The 22,548-nt window shown below is 47.4% G+C and overlaps 1 protein-coding gene across 1 annotated transcript; it reads left to right on the top strand.

Annotated features, from left to right (window-relative positions):
- Positions 1 to 2,716: 2,716 nt before the first annotated feature.
- NXPH3 (neurexophilin 3) lies at positions 2,717 to 4,659 on the top strand. The gene is made up of 2 exons (XM_030466015.1): positions 2,717 to 2,794; positions 3,931 to 4,659. The coding sequence occupies exons 1-2, from the start codon at positions 2,738 to 2,740 to the stop codon at positions 4,657 to 4,659; spliced, it is 786 nt and encodes a 261-aa protein (XP_030321875.1). The 5' UTR covers positions 2,717 to 2,737.
- Positions 4,660 to 22,548: the final 17,889 nt, after the last annotated feature.

The raw sequence follows: 22,548 nt of genomic DNA, 5'->3' as shown, positions 1-22,548 counted from the left end.
ACACCCTGGGATGGTTTTATTTCCACTGACAAGGCCTCATTTCTACATGGGAGGTGAAGAAGCCCGTTTTACTCACAGATCCCTTGGGTGGGACACATCCCCACCATCATCCCAGGAAGGTAGAAGCACCATCCCCTGTTCAACACACTTGGGCTATTCAAGGAGTTCCAGAGGGAGCCATTGGAGCTCGAGAAGCTCCTAAACCAGTCCTTCTTTATGCCACTCCAGTCCCCAGCTCCCTCCAAACTCGAAGAAACACAGAAAGTCACATTAAATCATTTTTACCCCTTGTTCTTCCTCCTCGTACTGAGCCACACTGACCTCAGCTCATCCTCACCAAGCTGTGAGGAGCCAAATCAGAGCCACAGTGCTGCTCCCCAAAATCATTTCACCAGCATGGAAACAAATGGGATGCATCCAGCATGGGAGGAGGGGGTGGTGTGGACCCCACCAGCTCATGCAGCACAGGCTGCTCCAGGCAGGAGATGTAGGTGATGGGACAGGCATTTGGAAGTTTTATGAAGATCCTTTATGGAAATCACAGTAGTTAGGGGCATGCAGCCTATTAAAGGTTCCCAGCACTCCACTGGGGCCCAGGACAGCATAAGTGCCACCATATATCCTCCAGCACTGTGTTCTTTCTGGTTTTAGGATGCCTCAGAGTCCTTCCAGCACTGCTCTTGGATGATTATTCTGAAGCTTAATAGCTCTGGCTACCAGGAAGGGGCTTTTTTTGAGGAATTTGTCATTCCTTTGCTCATTTTGGCACAAGCTGGCCAGGGGAACATGGCCCAGAGTGTCACCACTCCATGGGAGCAAATGCCACCAAAATCAAGCAGGCTGCTCAGCACCAAGTAAAAAGTGATTCAGCCCTCAGATAATTCCCATGGGACCTGAGATGGAAATCCCAACCTGCCTCAGATTCCCAACAAAACCAGGAGGCCCTAGGCAGAAGTTACCACACTGATTTGGCACCCACCTTCCCAAAACTGCAGGAAAAAACCCTCTCTGCCCAGATTCCAGCATTGAAAAAGCTGGACCAGTTTGCTGTGCAGATGGGAGTGCTAGCAGGGCACTGGGTGAGAGCAGCCTGCAGCTCTTCATGGGCTCTTTCCCCCCGTTTATTTGTTCATCTTTAGCACTGCTGCAAGATCTGGCTTTCCAAAGCAGCTCAGGAAAAAATGGGGAATAAAAAAATAAAGGATACAGAGAGGAAGGTGAAGTGAATCATAGAAAGAAGAAGAAGAATCATCGTTGAGAAAACACTGGGTTTCATTCTCGTCCTGTCCCTGGAAAGTTATTTCTCAGTACTCCAATGTTTATAGCTGAAAGATGGGAAAAGGGACAACCCCTGCCTTCCCTGGGACAAAACCCACCCCAAGCAATCCTGCCTGTCTGGAACAGCAAACCAATGGCCTCTGGTTCCTTTTTAAGCACAACACAACCTTCCATCCCTTTGCTTCTGGACTAAGGGAGAAAAAGTTCCTGGATGAAGTAGCAGGCTCTGCCATTCCCTGGTTTACCAAGTTGAGGAGAGGTGTCCTGGCATGGCTACAATTTGGCACCTTCCACCACTACCCATGAAGAGGGAAGAAGAGAATGTCATTGCCCAGGCTTGGACAAGCACGTGCACATAAATAAAATCACAAATAAATTCAAAATAAACGTCCTACCCAGCCTCTGCCTCTTGTAAAGGAGATGCCAGACCTTCCAAGAAGGAAGAAAATGCTCTGCATCCTCTTTGAGCAGGTAAAAATGGCCACACACAGACCCCCAAATCAAAAGACCTTGGTAATCTTACATTTCTCTCTATTTGTAATGATTTTTATGAGTGGGGAGGGAAAGCCTGCACAGCCACAAGACAGGGTAGGAAGCATAGCTGCAGCAGCCAGTATTAGAGGACAAAAAAACAAATGAAAGCTCCCCAATAAACCCAGGCCCAAAGAGTGTCCCCTCACCATGTCTATCACCTCCCAAAGGGCACAGCAGAAGCCTTTTCCTTTTTCCTGATGGCCAGACTAGGGGGAACAGGATGGGGAAAGAGCTGAATGATGGGGCAGAGGGCATTGCCACAATCCTGCCTGTTCCCCTGGTGCCAAAACAGTTTCTAAAAGCCAGTGACCCCGGTGGGTCCCCCCCTCATTGTCCCCCCCACCTCAATTTGCTGCCTTTGTACAAGTTCAGCACCAGCAGCCCGGGATGCTCCTCTCTGAGGAGCTCTGGGGATTCTTTTTGCACGACAGCCAAAGGACCCACGCCCCCTGCCAGAGCCCGCTGAGCCTCCCGGGACCCCCCAGCAGCTCTTGGGGGGCCCCTCCCTGGGTTGGTTTGCTGGGTTGCAGACAGCAAAGGGTTACGGTGGGGGGTGCCGCTCCGCTCTCAGCACCTGGCAGGGGAGGGAGAAGGAGGGGATGGATGGAGAGGAGTTTCATTGAGTCTCCAAGAAGGCAGCGAGGAGCAGGCAGCGGGTGAAGCCGCCGAGCGGTCCGGGAGCCGCCGGAGCCACCATGGACCGGGGCGGGGGGAGCTTAGGAAGCAGCTTCTAAAGGGGGACATCCCCTTCCCCTCTGGCTGACATCTCTGGCTTCGGAAGAAAGGAGAGAAAGAGGAAGGAAAAGAAAAAGAAAAAAAAAAAAAAACAACCAAAAAACCCACAACAAAAATAATACCCCCCGCCTCCCTCCATAAAAATCTCTGAATTTGAGATCCGGCGAAGGCGGGCGGCACCGGCTGGAAAATGCATCTCCCTCGGAGCTGCATCGTCCTCCTCATCCAGAGGAGCATCTCTCTGCTGGTGAGTGTTGGGGAGGGGAAGGGGGTGCAGGGGATAGGGGTCGGGCTGCCCCAGGGACAAGGGAGGTTAACAGCCAGGAACCTTTCCCAAGTCAATTTTTCCCCCTCCCGAAGTCCACCCCCACCCCCCCTCCCCACCGCGACCCGTTTATACAAAACAATTGTCCAAAAACAACTTCTGTTTGGGGGATTTGGGGTTTTTTTTTGCAGGGGCTGGCAGGCACGGCTGCTGTAAAGGGTCCTCCTGAGCACCCTAAAATTCTGCACCACCGCCATTCCTGCCCAGGCAGTCCCGATGGAGCTGCTGGGGAGAGCTCAACCTCCCCCCACCACCACCCGTGGGCCCATCTCAGTTTCCTCAGTGTCACCTCTGCCAGCTGAGTCCTTGACACCCCAGGGGTCACGGTGGGCAGCACCAAGAGTGATGGAGCATCCACCTCCCACCATGGCACCTTCCCAGCCCGCTGGGTACCCACAGCCCCCACCACCACTACCATCTGTGCTGATTTTGGGGTCCCTGGCTGGTGGCAGGCAGCCCCCCCATGCTGGCAGAAGCAGATTTGGCTGAGGAGCCCATGTGTGGCTTTCAGAGGCCAAGGACATCTCCCCAGGGTGAGAACTCACCTCTGCAATTTGCTGTCCCTCCTGCTGCCACCTTGCTCCCAGCTCCATCCCTCTGCCATCCCGTGGCAGTTTGGAGGTCAGCAGAGGGGTCCCTGGGACATGCTGGCAGCTGCAAGACTGGTGCAAAGGCCATGAGGTGGGCACCCATCCCCATAGTACCCTTTCCCCAGCATCTGCAGAGGTTCTCCGGGTGCAAGAAGGTGCCACTGCCAGCTTTCACCATCACTGAGCAGAAGGCACCCATCCTGGTTCTTTGCACCCATCCCAGCTCTTCTCACCCATTCCCTGAGGAACCAGGTGAGGAGAATGAGAGCAGGGGAAAACTGCAGCCAGAAGGGAAATATGAACAACAGAGAAGCAGAGAGGAAAGGCAGGAGAAAAGGGAAATAAGGAGAGAGGATGGCTGGGGTCACATCTGGAGATGGCTGGGGCAGCTCTGGAGAGCCAGATTGGGCAAGGAGGGGGGCAGGCACCCATCACCCATCTCTCATTCTTCCCCATTGCTCTGTTCAGGTGATCTTTGGCCACGAATCAGGGAAAGGTGCTGAGCAATACGAACACAAGAGCCAGGAGAGAGCTCAAGTACAGAAGCCCGGAGAGCTGCTCCCTCCCAAGTCCCTCTTAACTCCCACCTTACCACACAACATGACTCTCCCGGAGCTGATAAGCAGCTCACAGGAGCTCTGGGATATCCTAGACCACCTGTCCAAGCATGACCATGTTCCACATCCCAGAGGACAGAGGGACTTGGGGTCAGGCTCAGGCAAGCTTAAAAAAATATTTGGCTGGGGAGATTTCTATTCCAACATCAAGACAGTAAAGTTGAACCTCTTGATCACCGGGAAGGTGGTTGACCACGGCAATGGCACAGTCAATGTCTTCTTCAGACACAACTCTACTGGGCAAGGGAATATCTCTGTCAGCCTTGTCCCTCCCACCAAGGCAGTGGAGTTTGACCTGGAGCAACAGATCTTCATCGAGGCCAAAGAATCCAAAATCTTCAACTGCCGCGTGGAGTACGAGAAAGTGGATCGAGCCAAGAAGACCACACTCTGCACATACGATCCATCTAAGACCTGCTACCATGAGCACACCCAAAGTCATGTCTCCTGGGTCTGCTCCAAGCCCTTCAAAGTCATCTGCATCTACATCACCTTCTACAGCATAGACTACAGGCTGGTGCAGAAAGTGTGTCCCGACTACAACTACCACAGTGATGTCCCCTACTACCCCTCGGGATGAAGCCCTCTGCCCATCTCAGGATGTCCTGGTGATGAGAGGGTGCTGGGGGGGTTGGGCTGGGGAGGGGGTGGGGATTGGGACAGTTTTGTAAGCAGGGGTGGGGGCACAGTGGTCCCTAGAAGCCAGAAGCAAAGAAGGAAGAGGAGGAGTTTTCCATTTTCCCCAAAAGCTCCCAAAGTCAGGAGGAGGAATTTTAAGGCTTTTGGGGTACCAGTATCACTAAACCCGGTCTGGATTTGTGGTCTCTAGAGACTTGTTATGTGAAGGCAGGGACTGAATCTAGGGTACAGAAAATAGGATGCAAAGCCACGATGATCAGGACTTGAGTTTCTCAGTGCAATAATGGATTTGCCTTGAACTTAGGCCACGTGGTCCTAAAAAGTTGGTGACCAGGCACAGAGGGCTCCAGAAGCAGCCAGGGGCAGACCCTGGGGAAGTGGGGGGTGTGAAAGGCACCTGATGTCCTCCGTGGCTGCAGGACATCCGTGGGCAACTGCATCATCTCCTTCCCATCCAAGTTCTGCAGTGGTGGGAGCTGGACCAGAGCTTTCCCACCTGGGGATGCAAAGGGCTGGAAAAGCGGTGTCAGGATGGGTGGGAGGGACCTCCTTAGGGTGCCAAGGGGACTTGGAACCACGGTTGAAAAATCCTGCTGGATCTTCAAACCTGCTGACACAACTTATGATTCATGTGCTTCTCCTGACATGCTGTGATTCACACGTTTGCCTCTTCAGCTCAGCCCTGCTCCCCACCACTGCACCCTCTCCCATCCTCACCCAGCTCCCTGCCTTGGTCCAAAGGTGTAGATGGATGTGTGAAGTGGAGCTCTGACTGTAGCATTTTACTTAAAAAAAAAACCACAAAAAACAACACAACAAAAACCAAAAGCAACACAACAACAACAACAAAAACCCAAACCCAACAACGTTGTCCTTTAAGAAAGAGAATAAAGCTTTCACGGTGGCATTGAGGCAGGTCAAGTGTTTTTCCTGACAGCAGTCTCAGTCTCCTTGCAAGAGAAGGGCAATAAAGTGGTGGGGGTGTGAAGGAAGCACAGAGCATGGCCACAATCTATGCCTGAATCTGTCTCCTTTCAGATGCATCTGAATTTGTCCCTCTAATAAATCCACCCTTGAGTCCAGCTTTGGGGACTGCCAGGACTTGGACTTTCACCAATATGCTTGGTTTGTTCATCTGGGTATTCCCAACCTCCTCCCCCTCCCACACATCCAAACTTTGGGCTCTGTTTATCCATTTATTCCTTCCTGCAGAGAAAAATTCAAAAAGCAGCTTCTCAACTCCTTCCACCCCAAAGCTCCTCATATCCAGAGCACCAGGACACCTCCAATTATGCCAACTCCCCTTATGCCAACAAAAGCTCAGCTGAGTTTCAGGATGGGCACTGCCAGCAGAGCAGGTTTCATACTTTTAAGTTTTCACAAATCAAATTCCTTCTTTCCACCTTGGAGAGAGAATTGCTGGCTGCTGGCAAAGTTTCATTATAGGCACTTTTACACCGAAAACAGAGGCCAGTTTGAAAAAAAATCCATCGAGCAAAGAAAAACCTTTTAGTGCAATAATCAATGAGAAGACTTTTACTCCCAGAACAGAAAGTTTAAAATGCTCGGAGAGCTTGGTTTCAAACAATAACAGGAGCAATATTTGGTACTGGAGGGTGGGGGGGACACACAGAAACAACCCTACCAGGAGCTATCTCACAAAACTCTATTCCTCAGTGGGTTGCTTTAAGGAAGGAAACACAAAAAGAGATGTTCAACTCCTTCCTGCCAGCACAGACAAAAAAACAAAACCTAAAACAAAACCAAACAAACCCAGCACACACAAAAGTTGCTCATTTGGAGAAATTTCAGACAATTGCCATTTGAAGAAACAGAGCAGGCAGCAGGAGCAGGGAACCAGGCTACAAAGGATGCTCCATTGTCAAAAGTGATGTGGCAGCTGCAGTTACTAGGAGACCAGGATGGGCCATTATTCGGGCTTGGGAGAAAAGAATTCCTGCTAGAGGAGTCACAACCTGAACTCAGAAAGAGAGATTTCAGCTGAGCTGGAGGGCTAAGGATCCCAGAGAAAAAAATAAAAATCCCCACACCCTAAGCCCATCTCACCCCCTGCTACAGGGAGAGTCTTTGCATCGATTCATTTGGTAAAGTCTCCCTCGGTAGAGATGAGGTCAAGGTGTACTTGAGGGCATTCACTTCTTCCTCGTGGTTGTTTGCTTTGTGGGGTGTTGCTGGAGCTATGCTGCTTGGCCATGGAGTTGTTTCTGCTTCTTGGAGGAGGAGTTCAATCCCTGCGACTGCCTCTGCTGGGATATTACACAAGGAGCCAAGGTTCAATTTCCATCTCCATTAGTAGGTGGACAAAAAAAAAACCAAAACAACAAAACAACAACAAAAACCAAACCACAAAACCAAACCAAAACAGATTTGGGGGTGGGGAGCTAAGAATTTATCCAAATGAAGTTCCAGGAGTTGCAAAAGTTCATTACAAATGAAGCAGCATATAATGACAGTGGAAAGCAGACTTCAAAAGTCCTCGGTGGCACCAGGGTTCAGCAAAGTGCCCCAGAATTATTCACAGGCATTTTTGCAATTAGAGCCTCTCTCCATTTCTAAAATGCAACCTCTCATCATCTCTGATAACCCAGTGGACAGCCAATCTCTGTCTCCAAAGCAGGAAAAGCCCTGATGGGAACTACTTACTGCTGTCATCTACAACCACACAGCCCATGTTCTCCATCTCCAGTAATTAGCTCTCTTTAGTTTGTTAATACTTTCTCCTCTTCCCCACAAAATCATCCTAATTTAAATTTCATGAATCTCCCAGCCGAGCCCAACCTGTGCTTCTGCACATTTAGAAACTGGCTTCCCAGAACCCTCCATAAGTCAATCAGCAGCCCCCAGCCATTAATTGCTCTTATTAAGGCTGGTGGGGACCATTCGATCCGGGGTCCCCAGGATGAGGATTAGATGAGTCAGGACCAAAAATAATCAGGAGCCAATGGATTTGTTGGGAGCCTGATGCCTCTCCCCAGTCCCAACACCTCTCTCCACCCCAGGGTGGTGGCTTCCATCTCTTCCGCCTCCTCTGGCTTTAAGGACTTAAATGATGAGACTTTCACCATCTTCTTAAAAAGCTAAAGAATATTTCATAGAATCATAGAATTAGCCGGGTTGGAAGGGACCTCAGAGATCATCTAGTCCAACCCTTGACCCACCAGAGCAGTTGCTAGACCATGGCACTGAGTGCCACATCCAGTCTTTTTTTAAATGTCTCCAGGGACGGAGAATCTACCACCTCACCGGGCAGTCCATTCCATAGCCTGATCACCCTCTCCGTGAAGAAATTCTTTCTAATATCTAACCTAAACCTCCCCTGGCACAACTTAAGACTGTGTCCTCTTGTCTTGTTGAAGGTCGTCTGTGAAAAGAGTCCAGTTCCCACCTCGCTACAGCCTCCTTTCAGGGAGTTGTAGACAGCAATGAGGTCTCCCCTGAGCCTCCTCTTCTTCAGGCTGAACAGCCCCAGCTCTCTCAGCCTCTCCTCATAGGGCCTGTGCTCGAGTCCCTTCACCAGCCTGGTTGCCCTCCTTTGGACCTGTTCCAGGACCTCTACATCCTTCTTAAACTGAGGGGCCCAGAACTGGACACAGTACTCGAGGTGTGGCCTCACCAGCGCTGAGTTAATTCTCAACTCTGCCCAGTCCAAGCATTCCACTATTCATTTTGCCCTGTATCTTAAGAAATAATTTGGAATCAGCAACCTCAAAGAAACCCAAATACATCTCTCTGGCGGTCCCTGAGACCTCCTCACTCTTTGTAATCTTCCAATCAATCAGAATTTGTTTTTCTACAGTTTCCTACTCACCATATCCAAAAACCCAGACTCTTGTGGCCAGCTATCACCTCCAAAATGTGCTAATGCATTGCTCCAGGATTTCAGAAAGGACAAATCTCACAGGAAGGTACAATTTAATGTAAGGTTGGCACAACCAGACCCTTCTCACTACTATGACAGATTCAAGGCATCAGTTTTCCTCACCTCAGGGTCAGGCAGCTTTGGGTTGGTTTTTTTCCCCTCAAACAAACATTTTTAGCAGGTTCCAGATAGATGCCAAGATCTCAAGGAAGAAGGAAGTTTGTTATGAAAAGCTTCAGTATAAATTCATGAGCAACAAAAGGTTGTTGCCACAGGAGCCCTCCTTGATGTGAAAATTTTACATTGCAGAGTTGCCAACCTTTGAGGTTTTCACCAGAACTTGGAAATATTTGGAGGAGTTCCCAGAGCAGCAGCAGCTATTGCAGCTACTTGGTTACTCCAGAACTTCAGCTTCCAGGAAAACAATCAGCTTAATCACAGAAAAAAAAAAAAACCCTAAGAAAATGGGATTTCTAGAGGCTTAGATGTCAAAACACAAATATAAGTCTCAATCTGCATTACATTTCATGATGTCTACATCCAGCTCACTTTATGATCTGACTGAAACCAGGAACCATACTGAAGTTCCTGCAGCTGGGTGAGTGCACAGTGTGTTGCTTGGAGGTCACTGGCAGCTCAAAGTATAAACATTTTGGTCCTCCTGCTTTTTTTGCATCCCCTCCAAAGCTCCAGCACAGCTCCTTGGGTTGGCAGCGATGTCACAGCTCCTGGAACATTGCTTGCCCAGGACAAGCCTGGCCCTGTTGTTCCTGAAAGTAGCCCAGCTTGAGCCCCAAGGAGGAATCCTGCCCTAAGTGCTTTCACAACACAAATAAACACATCCTAAGAGTTTCAAGCCCAAACTATCAAATGGCTAATAGAGACTTCACTGAGCGTTAGCTCAGCTGGACCAGGGCTGCTGTGTATGTGCAGTGCTGCATCTTTATAGAGATTATTAGACTTTAATGAGGTCTCGTGAGACAGCCAAGCCTTTATGGCTGCAATCCCCCATTTCAATAGCCATAGGTAGCTAGCTCCTGGCTGCATCAATGTCCTCCTGCTCTTCTGGGTGCACAAAAACAACTTTGGATCCCATTTTGTTGTTATGCCCAGTGCCTCACACTGAACACAGATCTCAGGATGGGTCAAGCAGCAGGGCTGGGGCAGGGCAGGTGCCCAGGTTCCCACTCACTTTTCCTGTGCTAAGGGAAGAGTTTCTTCTCCTTGCAGCCGTTCTGCAGCACAAGCTGTGCTAAGGGCAGACGTCTCATTCTCCAAGTGGCTGAAGATTCTTATTTCCTGGGCATAAATCCTGATTGTGATATTGGCTTTTCTGATAAACTTAACCAAGTTATTCCAGGCCTTTGTCTAGTCTGCCTTTATCTCTCTTTATAAAGATAATATTCATTTGCCTTCTGGGGATGGAGTGAGACTGCAGGATCGTCAAGCACTCTGGAAATCCTCCACTGAAAAGGGAGGCAAGCAGAAATGATTATTCATGAAATCCCCAGTGTTATGACTTGTTATTACACGCAGCAGAATAAAAAACGCAAGTGGGCTGAATGCATCATGTATTTGATCTAAGAATTATTACAGTTTTGCCAATTAGACCCAGAACCCAAATACAACCGCTTCCCCTCCTCCTCCTCCCTCTCCCCTGCCAGAGCTTAGCACCAGCTGCTGTTGCATAAACACCAACATTTCCCCATCTTCCTGTGCTTTCAACAAACTCCAAAAGCAGCAGGTCTCTGATTGTTTTCCCTCCAATTAATGGCAGAGTGCACTGCTCTCCCAGAAAGCAGCTGAAAACATGGCCTGTCACATCACCCCAACAACCGCTCACCCATCATCTCTTTCCAGCCCGAGAGGGAGCTGTGGCATCCCCCCCAAACCCCTCACCTACCTGAGAGTATCAAACACTGCGTTGGCTGAAGGGACAGAGCTTGAGGGTTTAGCAATGAGGCTGCTTTGCTGTTGAGTGCACCCAGCCAAGTGCTGGAGGAATAGGGCAATCTGCTCCCTTAGGGGAGCTCAGCTCGTACATTCTGTTCCACAGAATAAGGCCTGAACCTCCTGGTGGGAAGGAAGGATTTACTTTTGCCTGAGAGGTTTCCAGACCTACCAGAGCACCCATCTGTTACCCAAATGTTTTCTTTCCTAAAGCCTTGTGCACAAAGAGGAGAATGCAATAACCCTTTCTCCTCCAGGACCCCTAAGGTCACTGCTTACAGTGCAGTTCCCCGTTTGCTGCGCTGGGGATCCTGCTGAGGGTTTTCTCTTCTCTTGTTAGGTGGCAAACAAACAGAAAAGAGCAGCTGAGTGCAAGAACAAGGCTTATATTTTTTTTTTAATAGAAATATTTTAATTTAAGGGCTGCACGGATAATTCTGACTTACTTGGGTTGCACAAAATTATTCAAGAGCTTTGGGGTGCGAGGGTGGCTGCAATCACAGCTCTCATTCCATGCACGCACAAGAGGAGGGTTGGGTTTTGGTTTTTTTGCCCCAGGGGACAGGCAGAGCTGGGGCAGATGGTGGCACAGCCCTGAGCTGCAGATTTGCAGATGAACCAGCACCAAAGGCTGAAGGAAAAATAAAATCAGGGTGAGATGGAGCTGAGCAGATCATGGAGGAGAACAGGGTCTGTATAACTGCTCATGCACAGAGTCCCAAGTGCCTGAAGAAAATTGATGGGGGAAGAGATTTCAGAGCAACAAAGAGATTTTAAGGGAATATTGGTACAAATCCACTCAGACGTGGCTCACAGTGGAGCTGCCCGAGCCACCTCTGTGCATCCATCCCTGTCCTCTCCTTTCAGCATGAAGGGCACTCTGCTTCAGTGCTCACACAGCTTTGTGACCCCCCCACCTCTCATCTTCTCAACCCATTAAAATTCAATTTCAAAACCTGAATAAAACACACCAAAACCCACCCAGGCAAACAAAGCAAACCCAATCTAACAAAGCCAACTCCAAAGCCAGCTTTTTGCCTCCTGCCAAGCCTTTTGGGAAGCCTGGGTGGCTCAGTTTCCAGCTGAAGGAGCATCTGGCTGCTCAGGAGGGTGTGAGCTTCAGTGTCTGCACGAGACTGCCAGGTCCCCAGGGATGAAGAGGCCACATCACCCCTCGCCTGCTGGTACCGTGGTGCTGTCAGTGCTCACCAGATCGTTACAGGTGAAGGAAGAGGGGGAAGTTAGAGGGGATGGAAAACACAAGAAAATGAGAATTCAGAGCTAAAAAAAAACCAAGGGAAAGGCTGTCAAGCAGCAGCATGAGGACAGGAATGGAGAACTTGTCCAGCTCTTTCAAATCCCACCAGACCTTAACTCCTCTGCAGAGAATTCCCAACTCAAACCACTTCCGACCCCACACCTGCTTGCACTAAAAAATATGCTAAATAATTCAGTTTTTACTTATGTGCTCTTGAGCTGCAGAATCCTCCTGGCCCTTGTAGCTTTGTGCGATATTTTGGTGGAAAAGGTACAAAGCTGCTGGGACTGAGGGAGGAGAGGTCAGTGTCTCAGCCACCACCATGCTCTAGGAAACTCTGGATTTTCTGCTGCTGCTGCACAAGCACCACAGAGCCAGTGTCAGCAACACACAGGGAACAGAAAGGTGCCACATCCAGGGTAGAAGCAGGGAGAAGGGAGGGCTGGTGTGTTTTCCACCTGCCAGCCTTTTCTGATCCCTGGCAGATGTCTTTCTGCTTTCAAAGTGTATTGAGAAGCATCCACTTTCATCCAGCCTCCTCACTGGGAAATTTTCCCATAAGGGGTAAAAAAAAAAAGAAAAAAAAAATCAATTATCTGCTGCCATCTACCCAAAGCATTGCACCATCAAGGAAATGCCTGTGGCTTAGGCACAGATCTGTAGAATTTTATCCTCAACTTCTGCTAATCCTTCTGGAAGACCCAACAGCCTCATGCCTGTCCTGGTCCCCCCAGTGCAGTTTTTTGCCCCAGCTGTAAAGAGGAACCTAAAGAGCTGTGCCTACTTGTCCTCCCAAATTTTAAAGCACCCTAACACAGTCTCAGAAGACTGATGAGGAAATGTAGAGAGACAGTTACAAACTGAGAGTTTCAAGTTCTTTGGTTAGAAACGATCTCCTGGGAAAGGGTGCTATGGGCATAGCAACCCAAACTAGAAGGAAATTCATAGTTTCAGGCACAGGGGCTCTGAAATGTAAGTCTTGTTCAGAAAATTACATTCCCAACACCAAATCCAGCAAAGATATGGTGTCTGAAAGGAGATTCCTGAACAGACTCTATATGCACATGGGACTGATGATTCAATAAAGAACATCATAGAATCATAGAATCATAGAATTAGCCGGGTTGGAAGGGACCTCAGAGATCATCTAGTCCAACCCTTGACCCACCGGAGCAGTTGCTAGACCATGGCACTGAGTGCCACATCCAGTCTTTTTTTAAATGTCTCCAGGGACGGAGAATCTACCACCTCACCGGGCAGTCCATTCCATAGCCTGATCACCCTCTCCGTGAAGAAATTCTTTCTAATATCTAACCTAAACCTCCCCTGGCACAACTTAAGACTGTGTCCTCTTGTCTTGGTGAAGGTCGTCTGTGAAAAGAGTCCAGTTCCCACCTCGCTACAGCCTCCTTTCAGGGAGTTGTAGACAGCAATGAGGTCTCCCCTGAGCCTCCTCTTCTTCAGGCTGAACAGCCCCAGCTCTCTCAGCCTCTCCTCATAGGGCCTGTGCTCGAGTCCCTTCACCAGCCTGGTTGCCCTCCTTTGGACCTGCTCCAGGACCTCTACATCCTTCTTAAACTGAGGGGCCCAGAACTGGACACAGTACTCGAGGTGTGGCCTCACCAGTGCTGAGTACAGGGGCAGAATCACCTCCCTGGACCTGCTGGTGACGCTGTTTCTGATCCAGGCCAGGATGCCATTGGCCTTCTTGGCCACCTGGGCACACTGCTGGCTCATGTTCAGCTTCTTGTCAATCCAGACTCCCAGGTCCCTTTCTGCCTGGCTGCTCTCCAGCCACTCTGTCCCCAGCCTGGAGCTCCCCATGGGGTTGTTGTGGCCAAAGTGCAGGACCCGGCACTTGGCCTTGTTGAACCTCATCCCCTTGGAATCGGCCCAGCTCTCCAGTCTGTCCAGGTCCCTCTGCAGAGCCCTCCTGCCTTCGAGTTGGTCCACACTTCCTCCCAGCTTGGTGTCATCTGCGAATTTGCTGATGATGGACTCAATCCCTTCGTCTAAGTCGTCGATAAAGATATTAAACAGAACTGGGCCCAATACTGATCCCTGGGGAACACCATATAACCAGATAACCCATGGCAGAGCAGTCCAGGAGCCTCCTGTCTGATCTTTTTGAGGATACACTGGTGCTTTAGAAGCCCTTCAAAACTGCAGCCCAAAGACACCAATTTTAATGTCTGTGTTCTCCTTGTCTCCAATATCAGACATCACCCACAGAGAGAGTGATCAGACCCCGTGCAGAGTCAACATTTCTACCTTTGAGTGCTTAAAAATTGTGCCCAACTCAACCTGGCATTTTCTTCAGTTGTCAGAAGGAGCAGAACAGCCTTACATCTGTTATCCCACCAGCAAGTGCTGCTTACCTTGCAGATTTGGTTTGGATTCCTTCAGCCCACTGGATGCTCTGGGATGGGAGGACAGATATTTGCTTGTAAAACTGGTGGCCAGCTCTATGTTTGCAGCCTGTTATAGCAAACATGATATCTTAATTATGGGATTTGTTGGCTTGTTGAACTCAGACAGATGGGATCTTAATTCAATTAGTATACTTTAATTACATATTATAGTAGGATCTGGAAAAAAAAAAATGGACACAAGTGAAAGGCTTTCTGAGCAGCCATCAGTCCTCTCACACCATTATCAATGACAGGCAGTAAAAGCTGCCCAGTGAGTTTCTTTCTACCACTCCTCCTCCTCAGCCCTAAAACCAGCTGAATTTTATCAACAGTTTTGGAAACTTTGTACTGGAAACTTTGCCTCCCTGTGTAGTGAAAACAAACAGAAGCAAGCTCTGAAGTGACAACACACACCAGTAAGTGAGCTGGAAAACACGGATTTATGTGACTCCTGGGTATTAACCCACGTCCTCCCAACAACTCAAGCTACAGCAAGGAACCTGAAGATCCACAGCTTTTTCCTTTGTAGATTGTAACCTGCTTTCCACATGTCCTGGGGAGAAGTTACTGCCAATGAAGAGGTCTGAACCCAATTTTAAAATAATCTTCTTGGAATGCAGAATGTGTCAGATTTATTTCTTCTGGCTCCTTTTGAAATAATTCTTGAAGAAAAGCCCAAGAAAAAGAAATCATGGCTAGGATCTATTTCTATGGTTGATCTGAGACAACAGGGACAAGCTTGTGGTTAATAGGTGATGATGGCAGAAATCCCCCCCTAGCTACCATTTTATGAAACCTCCTGATTTGGGGGTCTGTTTCTGTTACACAGGGTTATTTGTGTCTAGGGATGGAACTGAATTTGGGAAAAACATCCCTCTTCATCTACTTGGAAGAGAGCTATTTCATCCCTAAAGCACCAAAAGAGCAGAAGCAGGTCTCAGAAGACACAACTTCCCATTTGCATTTTCATGAGTAAAAGGGTGGGCTTGATCTCCTCTGCAATTTCTTTATTTCTGTTTTGGGAATGAGGCTTGGAAAACAGGTGGAAGTTGAGGTTAAAATTGCTTAAAACTCTTTGACCACAAGATGTGGCATTACAGCATGCTTGCACCATCCAATAAACCTTGGAAAACAAGGTACTGGCCCAATTTTTTCTTGGCAGCTCTCTAGCCATGCACCCATTGCCAGGAACAGCATGAGCAGAGGGAGTGGCAATTCAAGTGGCCCCAAATCTCCCATGCTAACAAATCAGGAATAAACATGAAGCCCCAGCCTAGGCACAGCTTTCTGCTGAGATTTCCAATGGTGGGACCTCTGAGTGTCAAAACTGATCATGTTTTGAGACCCCTGTCTTGAACAGACCATCTGGCTATTAAAGCAAAGCATTTCTGGTAAAACTCCAAGAGTTGTAAGATAGTAAAGCTTTGAAGTCTTGGGGCTGGTTTTTTTGTTTTGTTTTTTAAATAGAAGAGCTCTGTAAAATAAAGTCATATTGTTAAACACATCCTACCTCTTTTCTGATGCATCAAGCTTTCCTCCCACCATTTCTAAAGCCTGTTTGCTTTACATTGCTATTTTACAGAAGCCCACAAAAAAGCCTGTGGGTGTGTAACACAAAGCCAAAGGTTTCAAATATTAGCAGGAAGGTAGTAACACATTATTTTAAATACCTAGTGACTGTTCAGCAAACAGCAAAGTCTGCTTACAGCAGCCAGGAAGCCTGAGAACTTCCTCTCCACTTGCTGCAGGCAAAGAACACAACACTGAGAAACATGAGGTGTCAGTGCTGGGGGCAGAAGAGGAAAACACAACTGGAGCCACTACTCAAAACAGCTGCAGCTTTTAAATCCCCAGCATTTCATCTCCAGGCTGCTGCCCATCAGCCACTGACACTGCAAATATCTCCCTGTAGCTATCAACCACTCGGCATCATCACAGCCACAAGAGCAGTTCCAAAGAAAAGCTGTGCTGCATCATGGGCATCAGGTGAAAAGGCATTTGTTCTGATTTTGGAGAACTGCACTGTCAAGTATACAGACAGGATTCAAAAAGCAAACTGCTCATCAGTGTAACAAAAACACCACTTATGTCCTAACAGCCCAGCTTCACGCCACGCTAAAGCACCCAAAAAAAATAACCTCATGGAACCTCATGGAAGGGACTCGAGCACAGGCCCTATGAGGAGAGGCTGAGAGAGCTGGGGCTGTTCAGCCTGAAGAAGAGGAGGCTCAGGGGAGACCTCATTGCTGTCTACAACTCCCTGAAAGGAGGCTGTAGCCAGGTGGGAACTGGACTCTTTTCACAGACGACCTTCACCAAGACAAGAGGACACAGTCTTAAGTTGTGCCAGGGGAGGTTTAGGTTAGATATTAGAAAGAATTTCTTCACGGAGAGGGTGATCAGGCTATGGAATGGACTGCCCGGTGAGGTGGTAGATTCTCCATCCCTGGAGACATTTAAAAAAAGACTGGATGTGGCACTCAGTGCCATGGTCTAGCAACTGCTCCGGTGGGTCAAGGGTTGGACTAGATGATCTCTGAGGTCCCTTCCAACCCGGCTAATTCTATGATTCTATGAATGATGTGTTTTGAAAGTCCCAGCAGCCCTGGAATGGGATGGAGTTATTGCTGTGGTGCTGAAAGGAAGGAAAAGGCTTATTTAAACATTTACCATATGTGAAATGTTTCTCTCTTTCTCTTGTCTTTTGAGGCTTCGGCACCTAGAAATAAATCTAGCTCATTAAAGAGCTACGTTTTGTTTACAGGCCCCAGCTAAGTAATGCCTGCTACCTAATTCAGGTTTTACCATCTGGCACATCACATTAGAAATCAAATCTGCAAGGTGGTTTATTTTTTATTCCTTTGTTGGTTTTGTTTTGAATTCAGGAGAATCTGAGTTAGAAGTAAAATCACACCAGGCAAAAGAGAATAAAGAAAAGGACTTTTAATTTCACATCCTCTTGAGGAATTATTGTCACCCATCGAATAGCTCCTGCTTGTTTATGTCTGAATGTTTTACAGTTCCAAGCAGTGACTGCAAGGGATGGAGTGACTGCTTGGCCCCCAACAGAGCCTCACAAAGAGCATGTAAAGTGTGTGAACCCAGTTCCTGGCAGCCCACATGGGTAGAAGCAACTGTCCAACAAAATACTTGCATCTCAGCTGCAGAGAGATGCAGACAGCTGTCCTAGATGATTGGTGGAAGTCTCTTCCAACTGAAAATGCTCTGTTCTGAAGACAAACTTACCTTGGAGGCTACTGGTGGGTGCTCACACCCTTCCAGAACACTGGAATTCCAACCCTCCCAATAGGAACAGTGAGACACAGCAATAATCTCACCCGAGTTTGCTGTCTCCTTGCTGTACAGCACACAGGCTGGAAACCAACTTCCCTAAATCCACAAAGACAGACAATATAAAAACTTCCAGTCTGCCAGCTCTCTCATCACTGGCCACAAAAAGCACAGGCTGGTTGTCCTTGCAATGAGGGTGAAACCCTGACAAGCCTCCAACAGAGCTGGCTGTGAGCTCTAACCTGGCCACAGACTCAAAAATTCAACATCCTGTTCATCTATTTTTGTTGAGCATCTTGTTGTTTGGCAAAGGTTCAGTAATAAGCAATAATTTTGCAAATGCCACCTGCCTAGAGGAGTGAAAAAAAGAGTGGGAAAGAAAGGAAGTGCAGACAAACTGCAATGCAGCAACAACCAGCATCAAGTGTGAAGGTCTCCTAATCCAAGATATAGAAGAAACCAAAACCTTGAAGTCCTACCATGAGAGTGAAGTAGAAGTAGGCATAAACAGGAAGAAAAGGACCCAACCCAGCTACGAGATGCAAGTTAATACTTACACTGCTTCATCTTAAAATTATAAGAGGAAAAAAGCAGATAAAAAGCATTCCAGGAAGGAGTAGGTGTGCTGACATCCACGCAAGGATCTCACTCTCTGGAATGCCATGTATTTAATATCGAGGACCAACACACCCACCTCCCCCTGTGATGGACCCAGATCCCTGTTAGATAAAGTGTTTTTCTCTAGTAGGCTTTAAATGATTCAGAAATGCCCAGGGATAACCTCTGCATCTGCCAGGAGTTTTCCAGAAGTGGAACAACAGCTCAAAAACGGGTTTTCATTTGTTGGTTTTCATCCCACTACTCCTAGGATGTGCAACCTCTGGCTATTTCAAAGCCTCAGAAAGTTTCATTAGCAGCTCAGTAACAAACATCTGAAGGGTTCTTGTCCTCAACACTGCTCCCCAGTGGCAAAAGTCAACGATTTTCTCTTCAATTCCTGCTTGGTTACCCGATAGCAGAGCTCAAAGCAACATTCCTGCATTCAGATTAGAGAAAAATACTCCAGCATAACACAGGGTATCATTTCTCTTCTGGAGGGCTGAGGGAAGTGTTCCAGTTCCCATCCAGCTTTATCTTCCACTATCTCAATTAACTAATAGGGGTTTTTTTTTCAGCCATTGATACTTTGCAATTATTCAAAGAGGAGCTCTATGTTTTATACCTCTCCTGACTGTGATTTTTTGTAATTTGATGGAATAATTGCAATTCTCTCTCAATCCTTTCCCAAACTCCATCAATTAATGCATTTCCTCAAGTGATTTTAATAATTCAGTCTCAGAGTCAAAGTCTAATATACCAAGCAGGAACAAGATGCAAAATCCAACCCAAAACTCAACTGAATTTACTTGCTTGCACTCTGCCCAGCAAACATCAACTGGACTAAAAGGCCACCTCCTGTGCTGAACTACTCCTGCCTTTTTTTTTTCATTTTTATTTTCCAGAAGCCTTTCAGGTAACTGCATTTTTATTTTCCCAACTCTTTCATGGGCTGTCTTTTTTCCTTCCAGATGTTTCCCAGTTTCTTTTGCCCATGATCTCCCTGTGCAGATCAAGCTGGCACTCACCTGCCCTACCCCATCCTTGCTGTGCATCCATCAGTAGCACCTCTGGCAGTTTTAAAGTGAACTTTAAATGTAACATACACAAGAAACCAGAATTGCCCAAAGCAAAATCAGCTGCAGCATGTGGCTGGATTTGCAGCCAAAAATCCAAGTGGGCAGCAGGTCAAAAAAAAAAAGACACCCCTTTATAATAGTTTTGTATTAGATTAACCAAGAAAAGTCATTAGAAATAAGTGAGTTAAGAAATTCTACAACACAAGTTAAATGGCAGTCAGGGAGAGAAAGAAAAACTGCATGGCCCAAGCTGACTGAACAAGATAATTATTTCAGCAAAGCCTTTTGCAATTAATTGCACAGAAGTTGAGAAACCTGAAATGGGGTGTTTTAAAAATAAATAAATATATTTGGCTCCTTCAAGGAAAAAAAAAAAAAAAAAAAAAGGAAAAAGTAGAGAGAGTATTGTGTCCTTAACAGCAGTATGAAAACCAGAACAAAGCCAGAGAGAGTTTCAAAGCACAGCAGCTCTCCCCACTCTGCTGTTTGTTCTGCTGGTAAGCAGACAAGCTGTTTCCTTTCATCTGGAAAAACTCACACAATAAGAAAAATACCTCAATAGAATCTGAGTCTGTTATAACAAAGCCCAAGGGGCAGCCAGAAAGGAATCTTTTGGCCAGGAAAAAAATAGATGGTGTTTGGATTGTCAAGAGAGAGCTGCCTGCTCCTGGGTGCAGGGCATACCCACATCCGAGGGCTGCAGGAAGAGGTCAGGATCCAGCAAGGTTTCTCCTTCCCAGCTCCCCTCCCCATGCCCAGATGAAGGCTGCAACCCTCCCAGGTCAGCACAAAAGCAAGCAGAGGAAGCAAGAGCAAGGAGATAATAAGGAGAAGGAAGCAGATGAAAGATTGCACACAGGGATGAAATGTCCCTCTGTAACACCCTTGAAGAGGGGGAAGAGAAGGAATTACAAGCAGGAGCACCAGGTTCCAAGCTGAATTCTGACCTGTGGTAGCTAAGCTGCAGTTGACAAGACCTGGTAAAAATGTCTCTCTGAAATATTGTTTTGATAAATATGCCATCTCCTCGTGGAATTCAAATCTCCAACTGTTCAACTGGCATGGACATCCCTGAGGTAACAACACATGCCACAGATTGTGAGTTAACTTGAATTACATTTCAGATCTGGGGAGGGGAGGATGTCAGTGGGAGGTTTATGAACAGTATGCTCTAGCTCTGATGTTGTTATAACCAGATGGCTTCAGCTGTATCATTTACAATAAAAAAAACAAACAAAAACAAAAAAAAGTGAACTTGACAAATAAATCATTAATTCACCTGCAACCAGAATCATCTGAATGAGTCGCCTCCTTTGTGGATCTCATTTCAGAACTTCCAGGAGAGTGTACTCAGCAACCACACCTGGCTCTGCAGGAAGGGCTGGGACAGAGGAGCCCCAGAACAAATTCTTTTCCTGCAGGTATCTCCCCATCCTCCAGGGAAGGAGGCTGCCAGATCCCTATTGCTTTCCTGCAAACACCTCCTCAAAAACAGGCTGAACACTGTTTTTCCTTCCTCTAGGTATGTCTGCTTCCCAGGGCAAGGCTGAGCTGGGGACACTCCTGGAAAAGTTGGTCACTCTAATGTGACATGAGTAAAAGGGCTTGTTCAGGTTTGATTATTTCTGTAAACAATGCAGTTACTGCAGCAAAATTAAACATCTCTCTGCCACACCAAGAACTTCTGCAATTACCTGGCAATGAACTTTTCATGTCTGGATGCAATTATAAACTGGAAATGTTGGGTATGTGTTCTGACAGGGTAGTGGGAAGAACCTCCTTATGACTAAATGCTTTGCTTACCTAAAAGGGAATGCACTCTAAATCCAATATAAAAGGAATTAGAGGCAATTCAAGCAATAGATGCAGTATGGGACTTTTGTGAATTGTGTAAAACGAAGGCTTTACTAATACAGACAGCTGTGTGTTTGTGATGAGAGCTTTGGTGGGGGAACACAAAAAGGGGCAGGGACCCACTAGTGAGTCACCATTTGATAAAAAGGGACAGCAGCTTGATTAAACATGGGAGGGTATGAATGGGATTCTATTTCACACAAGGGAGAAGAGGCTGTGAGAGAAAAAGTATGATAACTGAAAGAAAAATCAGAGATAACAGATAACTTATCTATTTTCTAGACAAAACAGGGTTCTTCTCTGTAATCTATAACATGCCCTACCTGAGCATCTTAAGGTCAGATCAATTTGCCACTGCCCCAGCACTGTGTATGTAAATCATAGAATCATAGAATTAGCCGGGTTGGAAGGGACCTCAGAGATCATCGAGTCCAACCCTTGACCCACCGGAGCAGTTGCTAGACCATGGCACTGAGTGCCACATCCAGTCTTTTTTTAAATGTCTCCAGGGACGGAGAATCTACCACCTCACCGGGCAGTCCATTCCATAGCCTGATCACCCTCTCCGTGAAGAAATTCTTTCTAATATCTAACCTAAACCTCCCCTGGCACAACTTAAGACTGTGTCCTCTTGTCTTGTTGAAGGTCGTCTGTGAAAAGAGTCCAGTTCCCACCTCACTACAGCCTCCTTTCAGGGAGTTGTAGACAGCAATGAGGTCTCCCCTGAGCCTCCTCTTCTTCAGGCTGAACAGCCCCAGCTCTCTCAGCCTCTCCTCATAGGGCCTGTGCTCGAGTCCCTTCACCAGCCTGGTTGCCCTCCTTTGGACCTGTTCCAGGACCTCTACATCCTTCTTAAACTGAGGGGCCCAGAACTGGACACAGTACTCGAGGTGTGGCCTCACCAGCGCTGAGTACAGGGGCAGAATCACCTCCCTGGACCTGCTGGTGACGCTGTTTCTGATCCAGCCCAGGATGCCATTGGCCTTCTTGGCCACCTGGGCACACTGCTGGCTCATGTTCAGCTTCCTGTCAATCCAGACTCCCAGGTCCCTTTCTGCCTGGCTGCTCTCCAGCCACTCTGTCCCCAGCCTGTAGTGCTTGGAGATTTGGGGCTAATGATGACATAAATGGATGGTGTGTCTCCTACCCAGATATCTTGCACTGCACCTCTATGTTAAAAAACAGATAGTAGCTTCTCCTGTTCCCCCTTCCCACATCCAGACAGGTACAGGTAAAAGGAAGGACCATGGGGTCAGGTCACACAGCCATCATTAAGCTCTGAAGTATTTTGGCAACACCTGCTATGAGAAATAAAGAGAGGTTTGCATTGTAATTCTGTGTGCAGCATTCCTTAATCAATCCCATCCAAGCTCCAGGAACAGTGTGTCATTATCAGTGCATGGCAGCAGACTGAAAGTGAACCCTTTGGGAGCCTGTTTGAAACCAGGAAAAACAAAAGAAACAAGCCAAAAAACCAAAACAAAACAGACAAGAGATACCACACAGTACA

The sequence above is a fragment of the Calypte anna genome, chromosome 27 (assembly GCF_003957555.1).
Source record: "Calypte anna isolate BGI_N300 chromosome 27, bCalAnn1_v1.p, whole genome shotgun sequence".
Taxonomy (NCBI): Eukaryota; Metazoa; Chordata; class Aves; order Apodiformes; family Trochilidae; genus Calypte; species Calypte anna.
The sequence above is the reverse complement of the archived record's forward strand: the minus strand, read 5'-3'. Positions and strand labels throughout refer to the sequence as shown.